Source organism: Eurosta solidaginis, chromosome 1 (genome assembly GCF_040869045.1).
Source record: "Eurosta solidaginis isolate ZX-2024a chromosome 1, ASM4086904v1, whole genome shotgun sequence".
In the NCBI taxonomy this organism is placed as follows: domain Eukaryota; kingdom Metazoa; phylum Arthropoda; class Insecta; order Diptera; family Tephritidae; genus Eurosta; species Eurosta solidaginis.
In genome coordinates, this window is record NC_090319.1 from 54,272,872 (window position 1) to 54,288,196 (window position 15,325).

At 37.9% G+C, this 15,325-nt stretch overlaps 1 protein-coding gene across 7 annotated transcripts in view; it reads left to right on the top strand.

The window, feature by feature from the left end:
- The window catches only part of osa (trithorax group protein osa), a 368,269-nt gene that overhangs the window by 123,172 nt on the left and 229,772 nt on the right, over positions 1 to 15,325 (top strand). For all 7 annotated transcript variants that reach the window (XM_067790540.1, XM_067790495.1, XM_067790551.1 and 4 more), the window contains exon 3: positions 12,656 to 12,883. In XM_067790540.1, coding sequence (XP_067646641.1) covers positions 12,656 to 12,883 — 228 coding nt within the window. The remainder of the gene's footprint in view (positions 1 to 12,655; positions 12,884 to 15,325) is intronic.

Below are 15,325 nucleotides of genomic sequence, written 5' to 3' on the forward strand. Positions count from 1 at the left end.
TATGCCGACTGCGAACGGCATCTGCAAGGCAGATGAGTTTTCATTGAGAAGCTTTTCATGGCAGAAATACACTCGGAGTGCTTGCCAAACACTGCCGAGGGGCGACCCCGCTTAGAAAAAATTTCTTCTAATTGAAAAAACTTGTTTCTAAAATTTTGATGTTGCTTTGCCCAGGGCGTGAACCCAGGATCTTCGGTGTGGTAGGCGGAGCACGCTACCATCATACCACGGCGGCCGCCATCAGGGCGTTGGAAAATATATTTTCTTACAACATTTTTCATTGGTTAATTCATGAGCTGTGTTATCAAAACTGTGCACACCACCCAATCGACAAACAGCGTAGATTGAATAGCGGTAGTTCGATAACATTGCGTGCCCATCTAGAGTTTATTTTGGAGCTACTTGGTGCCAGGGGCTTTTGATAACACGACACATCAAGCTATCGAAAAAGTTATGATTGGCAAGGATATAAGCCCAATAATGATTTGCTGGGTGCTATTCATGATAAAGTAAAGAAAAATCAGTCTTGAGCTGGGAGGGACAACTGAGTCAATTGTGGCCACTAGGGGATTCCTTCAAGGGGGTGTACTCTCTTCCCTCCGCCAGTCATAGCTGATCTTCTTCAGTTACTGGCCTGCAATGGATTTGGCACACGATGGTATACAGATGACTTATTAATCTGCATCACAGGGGTGCACGAGGAAACAATATGCAATCGCATGCAACAAGCCCTGTACATCTCATAAAGGTGATGTGATACCAAAGGATGATATACATCAATCCTTACTGTCGTTCGTCCTAGTGCCCTTAGCACGGGGAAGAAAACAATTTCCATGCCAGAACCATCCCTGTGTGGTACCAAAATCGGATTTTCAATTGAAGAAAAACACCTAGGGATTACACTGGACAAAACCCTCACGTGAAATGCTCATATAAATGCTACCTTAAACAAAGCAATAAGAGATTTCTTCGCCTGTACTCTAGTCGATGGAAAAACAAGTGGGCTGTCTGTGGTGCATTGGAGCCAATAGACGCCTATGCTTCCTTAGTTTGGTGGCCGGAGACCACGTAAAGAACAACATATCAAACTGAGTCAAACTGCATCGACTAGTTTGTATTGGCATAACGGGTGCGATAAGAACGTTCCTGCTGATGCACTTAGTGCCTTAGTGGGAATACCTCCCTATTTCCTATTCTAATAGGAAAAAAATCTCGAAGCTTGAATGCGGACCCATGATTGGCCATATGGAAATAATACAAAAATACATTCCACTGTGCACAGAACTCTTTGGTGAACACGGAATCCCTATACATACACTGACTCAGGTGTCTTGTTTACGAATGGATGATGGAAAAACGGAAGCTGGCATCCGTGGGCCGAAACTAAAAAAATCGATACCAACGGGATGTTACCACACCTGTTGTTCAGGCAGAAATCCATGCAATAGAAGTTTGCGATAGATAATGTCTACGAAGAGGCTTATCCGCGATAATAGCAGACAGCCACAGAGCCTTACTTCTAAGCTGGTGGAGAAATACATTGGAGTCCGTTAATGATGTGAAAGCCAAAACAAAGGTTTTTAGAATGAGTTCCCGGGCATCGCGGGCATGAACGTAATGTACATGCGGACTATATAGCAAGCAGGGTGGGTGTTTTAGCAGAATTCTATGGGCTTAAACCCTTCTGTGGACTCACATAGGGAAACCATAACCATACGTAAAACAAATCAATCATCATTTACACACATTACTACAAGGCATCGAAGAGATACCCACAAACACATGTAATCATCAGCCGAGGTAGTACTCACGCATACACACGCATACACACGCATATATGTGGCTCAATTACCAAGTAGGAGATACAGCAGAAGGCGAAACGTCTAGACTTTAATAGAAATAAGCGAATGAAACGAAGGAGATATAAAAGCAGCGCAAGCTGAGTAGTAAGGATCAGTTTTGATTTAAACACGCTATTGGTTGTGAAGTATAATTGTGAAGTACTACTCTCAAAGTAATCTTAATAAAGACCAGTTTGCAATACTAAATATTGGAGTGATTTATTCGACAATTTAGCGATTCGAACGTTAGCAGAAGATTTGGAATAAGTAAAATTTCACTAAATTCGTTACAATACATTAACAGCCTGCATATAGCTAACATGACTTGGTTATAGGGTATTTGATAGAGTAGGCATGTTTGAGTTGGCTTAATCATTTAACGGCATCAGAGAATGCACAAAGTTTTTGTAATAATTTTATACCACGAAAAACCAGCATTCAGCAACATCAACCATCAACAGCAGTCAGCTGTTTTTCAGCCAACTTTTACAAGCACTTAGTTTTAATCGATTTACGTGGTCTTTGTAGTCTCTTCTATGTCACCGTTATTCCTCGTTATTTTCTATTTTTGCACATCATTGAGTCAAATCGCGTTTCCGTTGATGGTACAAAAAAACGCACACAGCAGTCGAGACGAGGCAGAGAGTCAGACGTGCTTTGCTGTATTAAAATACAGATACAATCGCATACAGACGTACAAATGCGTCACTTCGGGATGACTACAAAATTGTTCGTAATGATAGTCGCTTATATTGAATATCCTGAAAGTAAGTACGAAATAATGCAAACGCAAGGGAGGATACTCAAATGTGACAAGGTGGCTCGGATACTCAAATGTGACAAGGTGGCTCGTGTTGTAAGTTTAGTTTTGTCTGTTGCATGGAATCGAATAAACGAGCAAACGAAACGACAAAACTAACGAATAGCCAACTCACCAAACGACCGCCAAATCCACCCACCCACCCATCCACTGACTTACTGTTCAACCTGTCCTTTCGACAACTGACTAACATTTCGATTAGCGTGCGTCGCTGAACATTTTGGGGAGTTTATGCAATACAAAGCTAATGGCTGGAATTTTCATTTATTGTTCATATGTACACTTCTATATGCGATCCTTAACTATGTATGTGTGCGTGTGTTTGTATGTATTTGGGGGGGGGGGGTGTTTGGGTGTTTGATATGTTGTTTGTGCTTTTGTGTTGGATGCGCGCCAAGTGACAGGTGGATGGAAACTCATTGAATATGTATTAACGATTTCAAATGTTGGATGTGGAAAATCGATTAAAATTATATATCAAAATATGTATGTATGTAGGGATACGAAAGACATACACATACACACATACAACTACAGCGCTCGGTTGTGGTTGTGATAAACGAATATACACCACGCTCCAATACGAAGGATTCTTGTGTGACATAACGAACATGTAACGAGCTCGAACTCTCAAGGACAGTTATGGCCCCTTTGTTGTCGTTTTATTGCTGTTAGTCTGTCGTATTGCTAAGTTCTCGTTTGTACATAGCGGGTGAGCGGGCGGAAATTTATAGTGGTATTGAAAAGGCTTAATTGTTGTTGCCGCTGCACAAACACTCCCGGAAGGTTTGGGGAGCATTACGTATATGAGCAGTCCTTTGCCTTTACTCTTCGTGCTTTAACCTAACCGCCTAAGCGATTTGGCCTTAGCAAGTTACGCAAGTCATCCTTTCTTCGCGTTAACTGAAAAATAATGGGTACATAAGGAGCTCGAGTCTTCCGCCATCTGTTTCCCCCAATAAAATGGAAGTATCTCTTTGTCCGCACCCACACTCGGGTATCAGGCGAACAACTTTGTTCCTATCTGCGTTAAGTTCATACTGCTCATCATTTAACTTCACTACAAATACACCGATGTCATAACGGAAGGTATCATACATTTTGCAGATAACTTTGCTCCTCTTTCGATAACATCTATGATATTGAGCGTTACGTCAGTGCGGGTACAAGGAGATATTTCTAGCACGTGATTTTTGTAAGCCGAGAAAAGGCTTTCCTTTTCAGTTATCCACCGAGTTCAAAGTAGTACTTGTTAGCACTAGTAATTTGTCGTTCGGTTTCTGACTGGCGTTGTCATCTTTGCTCATTCCCAGATGTATGAAGTCTTCCGCAGTGTCCCGTGATTGTGACAATAATCCTTAAGACTACTTTCCTTGACCTATTTACTAAGTCCTCTGTCCTCCTACTATCGTAATTCGGCCAGGTTTATTTGGTTTATCTTGCATGTGTCCGAGGAGTACCATTTGGATACCGTTAACTTCTTTAATCTGCCATGTATATTCCTTTTGATTGCAGGCTCCCATATACGAGTTTGATTCCGGATCGACCTCTTGCAGCTGCTGAGGGCGTTAGACGAAGGGAGTTTACCGTCATGAGCGCTGCTTGGCTGCGTAAATGCACAATTCGCGCCCCTTACCGAGTCCTCCGACAGGAGCGTATAGAGAGGGCATAACTAAAACTTCCGCTTGACAGCTTTACATTAAGATGCTCACAGAAGACTGCCACTCAGCTGTACATTTGAGAATCGTCGGTGTAGAGTTAAATTGTGGTTGATAAGCGCAGTTCATAGCTTCCGCAACCCAATTATCTATCTCACCTACGCTAGGCGAATTCTATTACAAATATGCATTTATCATACACATCTAGAGTTCCGAAGTTCCTCATGGAACTAGGGTTTGGGAGGGCGGCATCGCCTACAGGGTTCAACGTGGTCATATAAATCGTTCTCGAGATGATCGGGCTAATACCTTAAAGGTGCATGTTACCGGAACTTACCAGATCTACATATATCCGAAAAAGAACCATCACATCGATAACGCTCCACAAAACCTTCGGAGAGTGTACTTATCGCTACAACAATAACAACAGTTAAATTGCGTCCTCTATTGCAAGCCATCGCCCCTCTGGTCCTTGAGGGGAGCCCAACCTTTTGGCACTTATCAAAACTTAGTGATGGCGTTTGGTAATCTGATAAGGGAGCCACGCCAGGAAGCCTTCTGAGGATACTACTGCCATACTGCGCCGACTCGCGAAGTCTTACTGCCGAACATGTTGCAGCTTCCCGTATGTGAAGGACTGGAAACGACCTTAGTGCACCTGTTACCCCTCCCAAGGCTGTCCGCTGTATTCACGTGCTATTACTATTGTACTGTTCGTCCATAGCCGGCCACCATGCTATAGCTTCATACATATTGTAACGAATTTTGGAATTTTCCGCTTATTCCAAACCTTTTGCTAACGTTCGAATCGCTACTCTGTTGAATAAATCACTCCAATATTAAGTATTGCAATACGGTCTTTATTTAGTATACTTGGGAGTAGTACAATTATACTTCAATATCACGTACTTCACAACAGCGTGTTTAAATCAAATTGATTACTGAATACTCAGCTTGCGCTGCTTTTGTGCTCTCCGTTGCTTCATACGCATATTTCTACTAAAAGTCTAGACGTTTCGCCTTCTAGAACTGCTATATCTCCTGCTTGGTAATTGAGCTACATATATGCGTGTGTATGTGTGAGAACCAACTTCGGCTGATGACTACATCTGTGTGTGAGTTATCTCGTCGTTGCCTTGTATGTATGTGTGTAAATGATGATTGATTCGATGTACACAAGAGTGGCAGCTTGCTTTATTGTTATTGTGCCTTTATTTACTCATAACGTAGTGATGCTAAAATTCGCCACAATATGTTTATATGAGCCTGACGACGGTCATATATAGCCACATCACAAGTTTGGGTTTTAGACAACGGTTTCGCTCAGTTCGTTTGCTCGCTATTCAGCCTTTAATGTTTACACTGTCATATTTTTTTTCAGTCCTAACCCCACGACACAGGGTTGTATCGCATTGCACTCGTTTTAATGGAAACATTTTTCACAACTTTTTTTTTATTCCATGTTTTCTTTTTACTTTTATTTCATTTTTCTATCAAGCGATGTTTTATGAGACTCGTTTTTTTTTTCATTTCATCCACACATAACTTTCATGCATTAATCGAAGAAATTAAAAACCGACAAAAAATGTCACCAAGTCGAGAGAAGTCGAGAGTAGTTGTAGGAAGTAGTAGTAAATGGAAAATTGCTCAAACAGATGTAGAATGAAGGACACAAGCAAAAGCAAAAAACATTACACTAGCAACAGAAAAGCGAATTTTTGCTTGTGAAAGTGGAAGTTGCCGCCTCTTAACGGTAATGACAGTAATGCCAAAGTAAAGTGGGCGAGTGGGTGTTGTGTAGTGAAAAAACAATGCATTTTATTTGTAGCTTTTTTTGTATATTTTTTGCTCTTTCCATTGGCATTTTATGTCATTTGCTTTTATGCTGCCGTCACTTAAGTTTTACTACACGTTCTATTATAATTTTACCTTTAAAACATTTTACCGCCGACTCAAAGTATGGGGTGGGGTGTGCATGCAGGGGCGAATTTGATATTAGTAGCGACAGCAAAGTTGTTGGCTTTGTGGGTAATTTTCAAAGTTCATGATGTGCAACAAAGGGAATCTCTATGAATATGTGAGTTTGAGTGTAGCAAACCAAAATAATTTGGGTGGTGGTGGTGTGGTAGGTGAGGGCAACATTAACAAAATATGCGCACGGTTTTGGTTTATGTGTTGCACTGCATGTAAATAATGATGATTACTTGGTGTTGTTGTTTGCTGATGATTGCCAAGTTGATGAATGTTGCGACATTGTATTTTCGTATGCATGTATGGATGTTTTATGCCATTTGATCATAAGGCTCATAATTTTGAACTTGAAAGGAGTTATGAGTATCACGTCATGTCATTAGGTCTAAGTATTAACAGCTCATCATCATTAATAGTTCGTAGCGCGGTGTTTTGACAGGCACTGTAGGCCTCCATGAAGTTTCTTTTAGGCTCGACGACAATATTGGGGACGCGTAGCATACAAGCAACCGGCCAATTGCTTCATAGTTGGCTTTTGTTTGTCTTTACCCTAAGTGCTGCTGGCAAGGGACCTCAGGATTTGGTTACGGCTCTGAATTCTAACACCAATTGCGTATGCATAGGTCCTGATCGAACGTCATACCCAGCATTTTTGGGCGAAGAACCGTCAGTAGCGTAATGCCATCGACGGGCATGTTAATTGCCTACATTTGCCACTTCCAAATTGTGAATAAGATCGCCGAGGATTTGGTCGGTGACAGTGTCAAATTTCGCGAGTTGAAGCAACCGGAAGGGGTGACAAAAGGTCAATTGCATATAACGTCAGTTGTTCTTATGACCACTTAAAGCGGCCACTAGGTCAATTGAAACTGTCATAACGTCTGATTTAAAATGGTTACTATGTCCAAGGCCAATTTTTACCAACTTGTTTTTCCGAATTGATCATAAAGACAGCTCTGTTTTCCTCCAAGTGGCCATAAGGTCAATTATTTTGTTTCTGAATGTTAACAACCGTGACTTTTAGTTACCCTTGAATGAGGGAAGACTTTTTTTTTTAATTTTCGAATGCGCTGCTTTTTCTTATTTTGATTTCATAAAGTGCAAAATCGGATTAAATGTTGAGCCGGTTTTTTGCTTTTGTTGTATATGGTTACTAAATGCCCATTAAGGCAAATTAAGAAAGGTTTATGGCCTCAATTGATCTTATGGTCATTTGAAGTGGTCATAACGTCAATTATTGACCTTATGGTAGTTGATCTTTTGTCACCGCATAATTTTTCTAATATATTTACAAGGAAATTTTCTTCGTGAAAAAAATATTAAAATTTCATGAAAAAAAGGAAAAATTCTATAACAACAAATTATCACCATTTTATTTTCCATGTACTGCGGAAGTTTTTTTTCAGTGCACCTGCTGCTTCTTATTGCCACAGCAATGTTGTTAAGTTGTATTACCTCAGACTCAGCAATATTTTGTGTATGACATTTTTACAATAATTTGTGTTTTCTTTCTTGTCATATTATTTATTCTACATTGCTTCTCATCACACTTTTTAAGCTCACTCATTTTGCTGCTCTTCCTATCTCATTTGTATGCTTGCATTTCACCCAAAGTTAAGCTGATTTTAATTATTATCAGCACAATAAATTATATTGTCATTATTTTCCAATCTATATCTACAACATAAATACATCAAACGGGGTATACCTACCCTGCAGGAAAGGAAGCTTCATAACTTTAAGTTAACTATTAGCCACTGTGGTGGAGAGTTAAGGTGCTGACCTAAGTTTCATTATTAACCCGGCACCTAACTTGCTCAGTTTGCGCTTAAGTGTTAAAACGGTTATGGTCGTCCAACAAGGTTCGCCACTCGCTTCTTCACCACGCTAACTGGTGCCAATTGGTAGGTTAGGTAAGGGTGAACTGGCCGGTCCATGAGGACCTCACATAGACTGAATTAGTCCGTAGTGTTACCAGACGTTTGTTTTAACGACCAAATTGAAAAACCCTATGCCAATGGTAACATCAAGAAAATTTAAATCGTTTTCCACTGGTCCTTCCGTGTTCCGATAAGAATACTTTTTTGGTCGGAACATCATCTTTCATTTGCATAACATGGCCTAGCCGTACAGCTCGGCATTAAATCTTATTAAGTACTCGTCATTGCCAACGCGAAGAGGTTTGTAAATCTTTCTCAGAACTTTTATCTCGAACACTCCCAGGGCCGCCTCATTTGATGTTGTCATGGTCCATGCTTTTCAAAGTAGCATTTATTGGCAAAAGTGATTCTTCGCTAGATTTCAAAGCTGCTATTGTTGTTTGTGGCAATGTTTCCCAATGAATGAATTTTTTTTACTACATATTTCGAATTTATGGCTGGTTGCCAAGGCACAAATGCGCTGACTCTTTGCTTGATGACAGCGGGTGCTTTGATACACCTTAATTGACAAAAATCATCGGTAACCTGTAAATAAAGTTCCGGTCGGCATTAACCGAAGATTGTAAAGATTGCGTAGCGTTGAAGCGTTTATTCTTTTTCATCGGAAATTTCATAGATTAATATTCTAGTCGGTATCGCAACGATGCAAGTACGTTTTCGGAATCCCTCAAAAAATTACTATTTGCTTGGTATTTTTTTTTTTTTTTTTAGCTATTGATAGCTTTTTCCTGCAAGGTATAATTCCATTTTGGCCTCTCACAATCATAGCACACAATTTTTGAGAGTGGTATGAGAGGGAAAATAACTGGTTGACTTTTTATATGCTTATGTAGGCCAGTTGAGAGCATGAGACTAAAACCCTCGTTTCTTTTAGTTGTTCGTGGTATTGTTGTTCTTATAATTTTTCTTATAAGAGCACAGGTAGGAATGGCAATGGGATATATGTATGTACATATGTCGACCGAGTTAGTCTGGATATACATATTGTAACGAATTCTGGGGATTTCTGATTATTATGCAACCTTATGCTAACGTTCGAATCGCTAAACTGTTAAATAAATTACTCCAATATTCAGTATTGCAAACTGGACTTTATTTAGATAACTTTAGGAGTAGTGCTTCACAATTATACTTCACCACCAATATCGTGTTTAAATTAAAACTGATTAGTTATTACTCAGCTTGCGCTGCTTTTATACTCTCTGTTTCCTCGTTCATCCATTTCTCCCAAGCTCTAGTAATTTCGCGAGCAGTTGTACCTCATGCTTGGTTACCAACTATATAAGTACATGAATATTTGTAGTTTATAGCCATATGCGTGTGTATGTGTGAGTAACTACTTCGGCTGATGACCACATGCGTGTGTGGATGATATCTCTTCGTCGCCTTCTACATAAGTGTTGCAAGCTTTAATGTGTACATGTACATAAGAGTGGCCGCTTCATGTTTTTGTTGTTGCGTGATTATTTACTAACAGCTTAGTGATGCTAATATTCGTCACAATATTTATGTAATATGAGAAATGTGCATAACGAAAGAGAAACACGTTCAATTTTTTAACACCTAAGGGAAAACAAACATCTAATTATAACTCAAACAGACGTTGTCCATCTTGATGTCACGTGGTTTCAGTTTATCCCAACTTTTAAAAAAATACTTAAAAAAATGTTTTCATACGCTAAAAGCAATAACAGGCACTCTCCACTTAATAATACAAATCATCATATATATTATTTCTAATTGCTGTTTTTATGTACGGGTCCCTTATTCGTTCTTATTTGGAATCCAAATCTATAAATAAAGTTTTGGTTGTGAAGATGGAGATTCGGGCTATTAGCGAGCTTTGGGCAATTTTGGTCGTAGTGCTTTTGTTTAGCTATATTTTATTAAAATAATTTGTTGAAAATAAACCATTGTGAGCATACAAATAAATATATTTGTACTATGGCACTATTGTGAATATTTGCACTGCATTACCGGAAGTTGCTACCATACGCCCGGTGGCAGCGCAAGCTGTATGTTTAAATTGATTGATAGACCAGCTGATTTCTGTTGATATTTGATAAGAAACTTTTATATTGGTTGCGCAAAATGCGCACGGGTCCGGCTCGTTTTATGTTTTTCTATAAATAGAACAAAACAAACATGTTCTTAAAATGAACCGCCAACAACAAAGCGTAGCTAACATACGAAGTATGGCTGTCCAAAGAATACATTTATGTAAAAAAGGTAATTTGGGAAAAGTTGCACAACAACAAAGGCATGGCTTTGACTGAGTGTGTTTGTCAACAGCTCAATCATCGCAGCAGTGCGGATTCGAATCCCAATCCCGGGAGAAAAGGCTTTGCAGCGATTTATAAGGTGAAATCGAAACATCTGTTGCCTTATCCCTTCTGATGTCACGTTATCTCAATATTTACCAAATTATTAAATAAGTTTCATAATAAAATTTGGTGTTCAGACTGCTAACAGACGAGTCCTCATTTACCAAAATTTTTGTAAATTTGTTTGAAATCTACTTTCTCGAAGTTAACTTAAATATGCCATAGCTAGAACATTATTTGCAAAATTACCCAAATCAAATATCCTGTGTGTGGCAAAACTAATTTCTTTCTTGTTGTTATGGTTGCATACATTCTCAGTTTATGCATACTTTTGGCACTTTGGTTCTTCAACACACGATTTAATTACACTTTTATGTGCTGCGCTTTGTCATATAGGAATTTATTTACATTTGTATGGTTTTGTGTGTATAATACTTACTCGTGCAGCGTTTATTTACTTTTTCATTATTTTGAAAATACTACTCTGCAACTTTTCACCAATTAATTTCTATTGCTGCTACACAAACATATTTTTGTTTATGTACAAAGTTTTACGAAATCCTTTTTATCTTGATTATTTCTTAAATTAATATTTTGAAGAAATGCGAAATGAAGCTATGAGCGTAAGAAGAAATTAGATAGTTTTGTTAAGCAATCAATTTATAAGGAGTGCTGTGGATGAGGAGCAGATTATCTTTTAGGATGTTGATAGTTTCAATGTGTAAATGCTCCAACCAATCCTTTTATCATATGTGACAGAACGAAATTCTTAAATAAAGATCATTTTGCTTCGTCGAAAACTGTTTTGTGTAACAAGGTCCAAATGAAAGCAACTCGCACTTTGAATCATTGGAATCGCGGAGTAAGGGTCCTGGGCAAGAAGAAGTACGCCTCTGTGTCAAAATATTATATATCATGCGGTTTCCTTCTGTTCGAACCTTTCTTTAAACAAATATTATTCTTAGTACAAAGGAAGCATCTTTGGGTTGATTTACTAGGCTTTATTGATTAGGCAGTAACCCTCATCATCACAATTCGACTGAAACCGGCATATTTTATGACATACGGTCTTCACTATGTGAAAAGAACTGGCACACCAGCAATTTGAAGAAAAAACATTCAGATAGTGATCTACTGCATCATATATAGCTTTAGGTCAGAGGTCGCCAGCTTATAAAATAAATTCTTCATGCTCACTTCACAAATATTATTTTCTTTCGTTTCGTAGTTGCTGAGCAACAGTCGTAAGAACATCGTAGGAGGCTGTTGTTTATTTCCGTTGAGTGCTAACAAATAAACGTGCAAAATCTTGCCTCGTTGCTCGTTAATTAACGACTAAAAACCACCACCACAATGACCAACACAGTCACAGCTTCAATTTTAGTGATCACTACATCTTTAGATTAACATGTCTTTGTATATTTCAAAGTAGTTTCTAAGCTTTCCTAAACATTTAAGCATATTTTTAATATTTAAGAATTCCTGAGCTTAAAACTGGCTTATAATAATTGAATCATATATATTATTTCTAATTGCTGTTTTTATGTGCGGGTCCCTTTTTCGTTCTTATTTGGAATCCAAATCTATACATAAAGTTTTGGTTGTAAAGATGGAGATTCGGGTTATTAGCGCGCTTTGGGCAATTTGGGTCGTAGTGCTTTTGCTTAGCTATATTTTATTAAAATAATTTGTTAAAAATAAACGATTGTGAACACACAAAGAAATCTATTTGTACTATGGCACTATTGTCAATATTTGCACTGCATTACCGGCAGTTGCTACCATACGCCAGATGGCAGAGCAAGCTGTAAATTTTAATTGACTGATAGAACAGCTGATTTCCGTTGATATTTGATAAGATACTTTTATATTGGTTGCGCAAGATGCGCACGGGTCCGGCTCGTATTCAATTATTATGTTTGTTTAAGAGGAACTGAAAAAGAAACATTTACTGGCATAATATGCAATTAATATAAGCCGGTGTTAAGCTCATCAATTCTTAAATATTAAGCATAAATTGAACACACCATTAAACAAATAAACATTTAAGCATATTTTTAACTCACTTACTCATTATAAATATCCTTTTCTTATTTTACAGACAAATACTTCCAGAGGTCAGTCACCTTATCCGCCAACACATGGTCAAAATTCAGGTTCCTATCCAAGTTCATCCCAACAACAGCCGGGCGGTCCGCCACCGCCACCACCACAATCATCAAATCAAGGTACGGCTGCTGCGCAATACTCACCGTATCCACAACGGTATCCAACACCGCCGGGCCCGGCGACAGGCCCAAATCATCGAACTGCCTACTCACAACATCAGGTAATTGTTTAAGGGCATTTAGAAAAAATGTATATTATGTATGCATGCGGTTAAGATAAAATGTATTGACTTTTCATATTCTCTTTAAGGGGAGGATTGCTGTGGGGAACAAATATAGAATGGTAGCCTGGTGAACTTCTTTACAAATAGTTCAAGCTGGAAGGAAGTGTTGGGGATGGGTTTGGGGGACTGTTCTGTCGGCGTCGCAGGTATCGACCTCTATGTCGTTTGACAGTACCTTATAAAAATTTATGTGGAGGTTTAAAAATAAGAGTCATTAGACGACAGTTATTTAAAAACTTCGGAAAGTAAAATATATAAAATACATATAATTATAAAAGTTATCGTTAACTCTTAAGTTTTGAAACGTTGGGGAGCGAACTGCGAATGAGTGATTCCGTGTGGATATAATATAATATTTCACAGGAAATTTGTATCAAATTGAAGGTTTATTATTTATATGTGACCCGGCCTATGAAAAGGTGAAAAAAAAGAAATTGCGAGAAACAGCTGTTAAAGATAAACAATGCATTTCTTCAGTTTCTTAGTATTTTTTTTTTTTTTTTTTTTTTTTGACTCATAAGCCACCTTTTCATAGGCCGGTGGTGCACAAGGATTCTTAGATTTTCCATATTAGCATATTATGGTTTAATTTCGAAAATAGAATTCTATAGAATTTGAGAGTGTTTTTATGTATTCATTCATTTAATTTGCCTATTAAATGTGAATCAAATGATTTAATCATCCGTGTATATAGAGCGGCAAAGAAGAGGTAGAGAGAAAGAAGAAGAAAGTTGGATTGTGAGGGAGGACTGTTGAGAAAGTGAGAGGGAGGAAGAGAGGAACAGCGTGAGAAGTTAGGGAAGAAGGTGGAGATCAACCGCTGAGAAAAAGCGATAGGACAAGAAAGATGGAGAAACCGTAGATCTGTTAAAGGCATGAGGAGAGCGACCAGTTATGCCATCGGATAGATAAAAAAAAAAAAACGAAACTATATTATGTTTCCCGTTTTTCCTGTTATTTGTGTGAGAAAATGCCTCAACTTTTATCACCAAAAAAATGAATGTTCCTTTTAAGACAAGCCGGCAAAAAATGTGTTTCAATAAGTTACCCCTTTTTTTACTATTTTTTGTACCTCATTTTTACGGATATCTTTATAAGTTTTTCTTTCTTTTACTCTTAAATTAAATCCATTTTTTATTACCCGACTGTCATATATGGATGGGGCTTTCAACGTCCAATGTTCGCACTTGAAAACCCCAATATTTTCAATATCCACGAAATTTGGTAGAAACGTTATTGTTGTAGGGTACTTTTACTGTGAACAAGGGACCGAAGTTTGAGCCGGTTGCGAAATTTCCCTCTTTTCCTCCAGATTATTTTCGATAAATATTTACACCAGCAAATTTTAACTTCCGAAAGAAAAAATTTTAAGATGACTCATGGTTGTATTTTTTCTGATCCTAAAATCAGAAATAAGAAAAAAATTGTACTAATTTTTGTATACAATTTTTGCAACTTTTTAAACAAAAAATTTTGTTTTTTTTTGCAATACGTAGGCGATAGAAAAGTAGGCGGTGACGCGCTCCTATGTGGAAAAATTTAAATTCGTTTTAGCTTCGCAATAATCTGAAGGGGGTTTTAAAAATGTATATAGAGGTTCGGAGTTGGAGTTGGTGTGGGAGTAAGAGTTGGAGTGGGAAGGAGAGTGGCGGCTGGGAGTGGGACTGAGAGTTGAAGTGCGAGTGAAAGTGAGAGTTGGAGTGGGAGTAGGAGTAAGTGTGGAAAGAGTTGGAGTGGGTGCGGAATGGAGATACATGGAATAAGGAATGGACAAGGATAAGAAGAAAAATGTACGATAACGTAAACGAGAATGGTAAAGAGATAGAAGACGAGAAGCGAAACTCATTTTTTAATGTAAGCAAACCAATTTTCGGGCAGAACAAAGTCTACCGGGTACACTAGTCTATGAGTAAATAAAAAACATTGAGTCCAATTCAATTCATTTACTGTATTTTTTTTGTTTATAATCAATACAACATTTTATTGTAGCAGAGCGATTGTATAAAATAATAACGCAACAAAAAAGTGTAAAAAAAAACAAATAAATCCCGCAGCCGTCCATCGCGCAATTAATTAAACAGAACAAAATAATATAGCAAACAAAGTTAATGCAACACAAAACTGCATGGCGAATTCACCTGATATTGACATATTTTTTCTTTTCAATGATTTTACATTTCAACGCACTTTTCATATATTTTTTTAATTTTTTTTAATATTTGAATTTTCTGTATTTAATGTAAAAAACAAAGTGTGGCAGCGCATTCGGAAATAATTTTACCGTTAAATAAAAAAAAAATTAATTACTAGCGAGAAAAAAATGATAAAAGAAGATAACAAAAAATAACGCAATTTCCAGGGATTTATTTAAATTGAAAT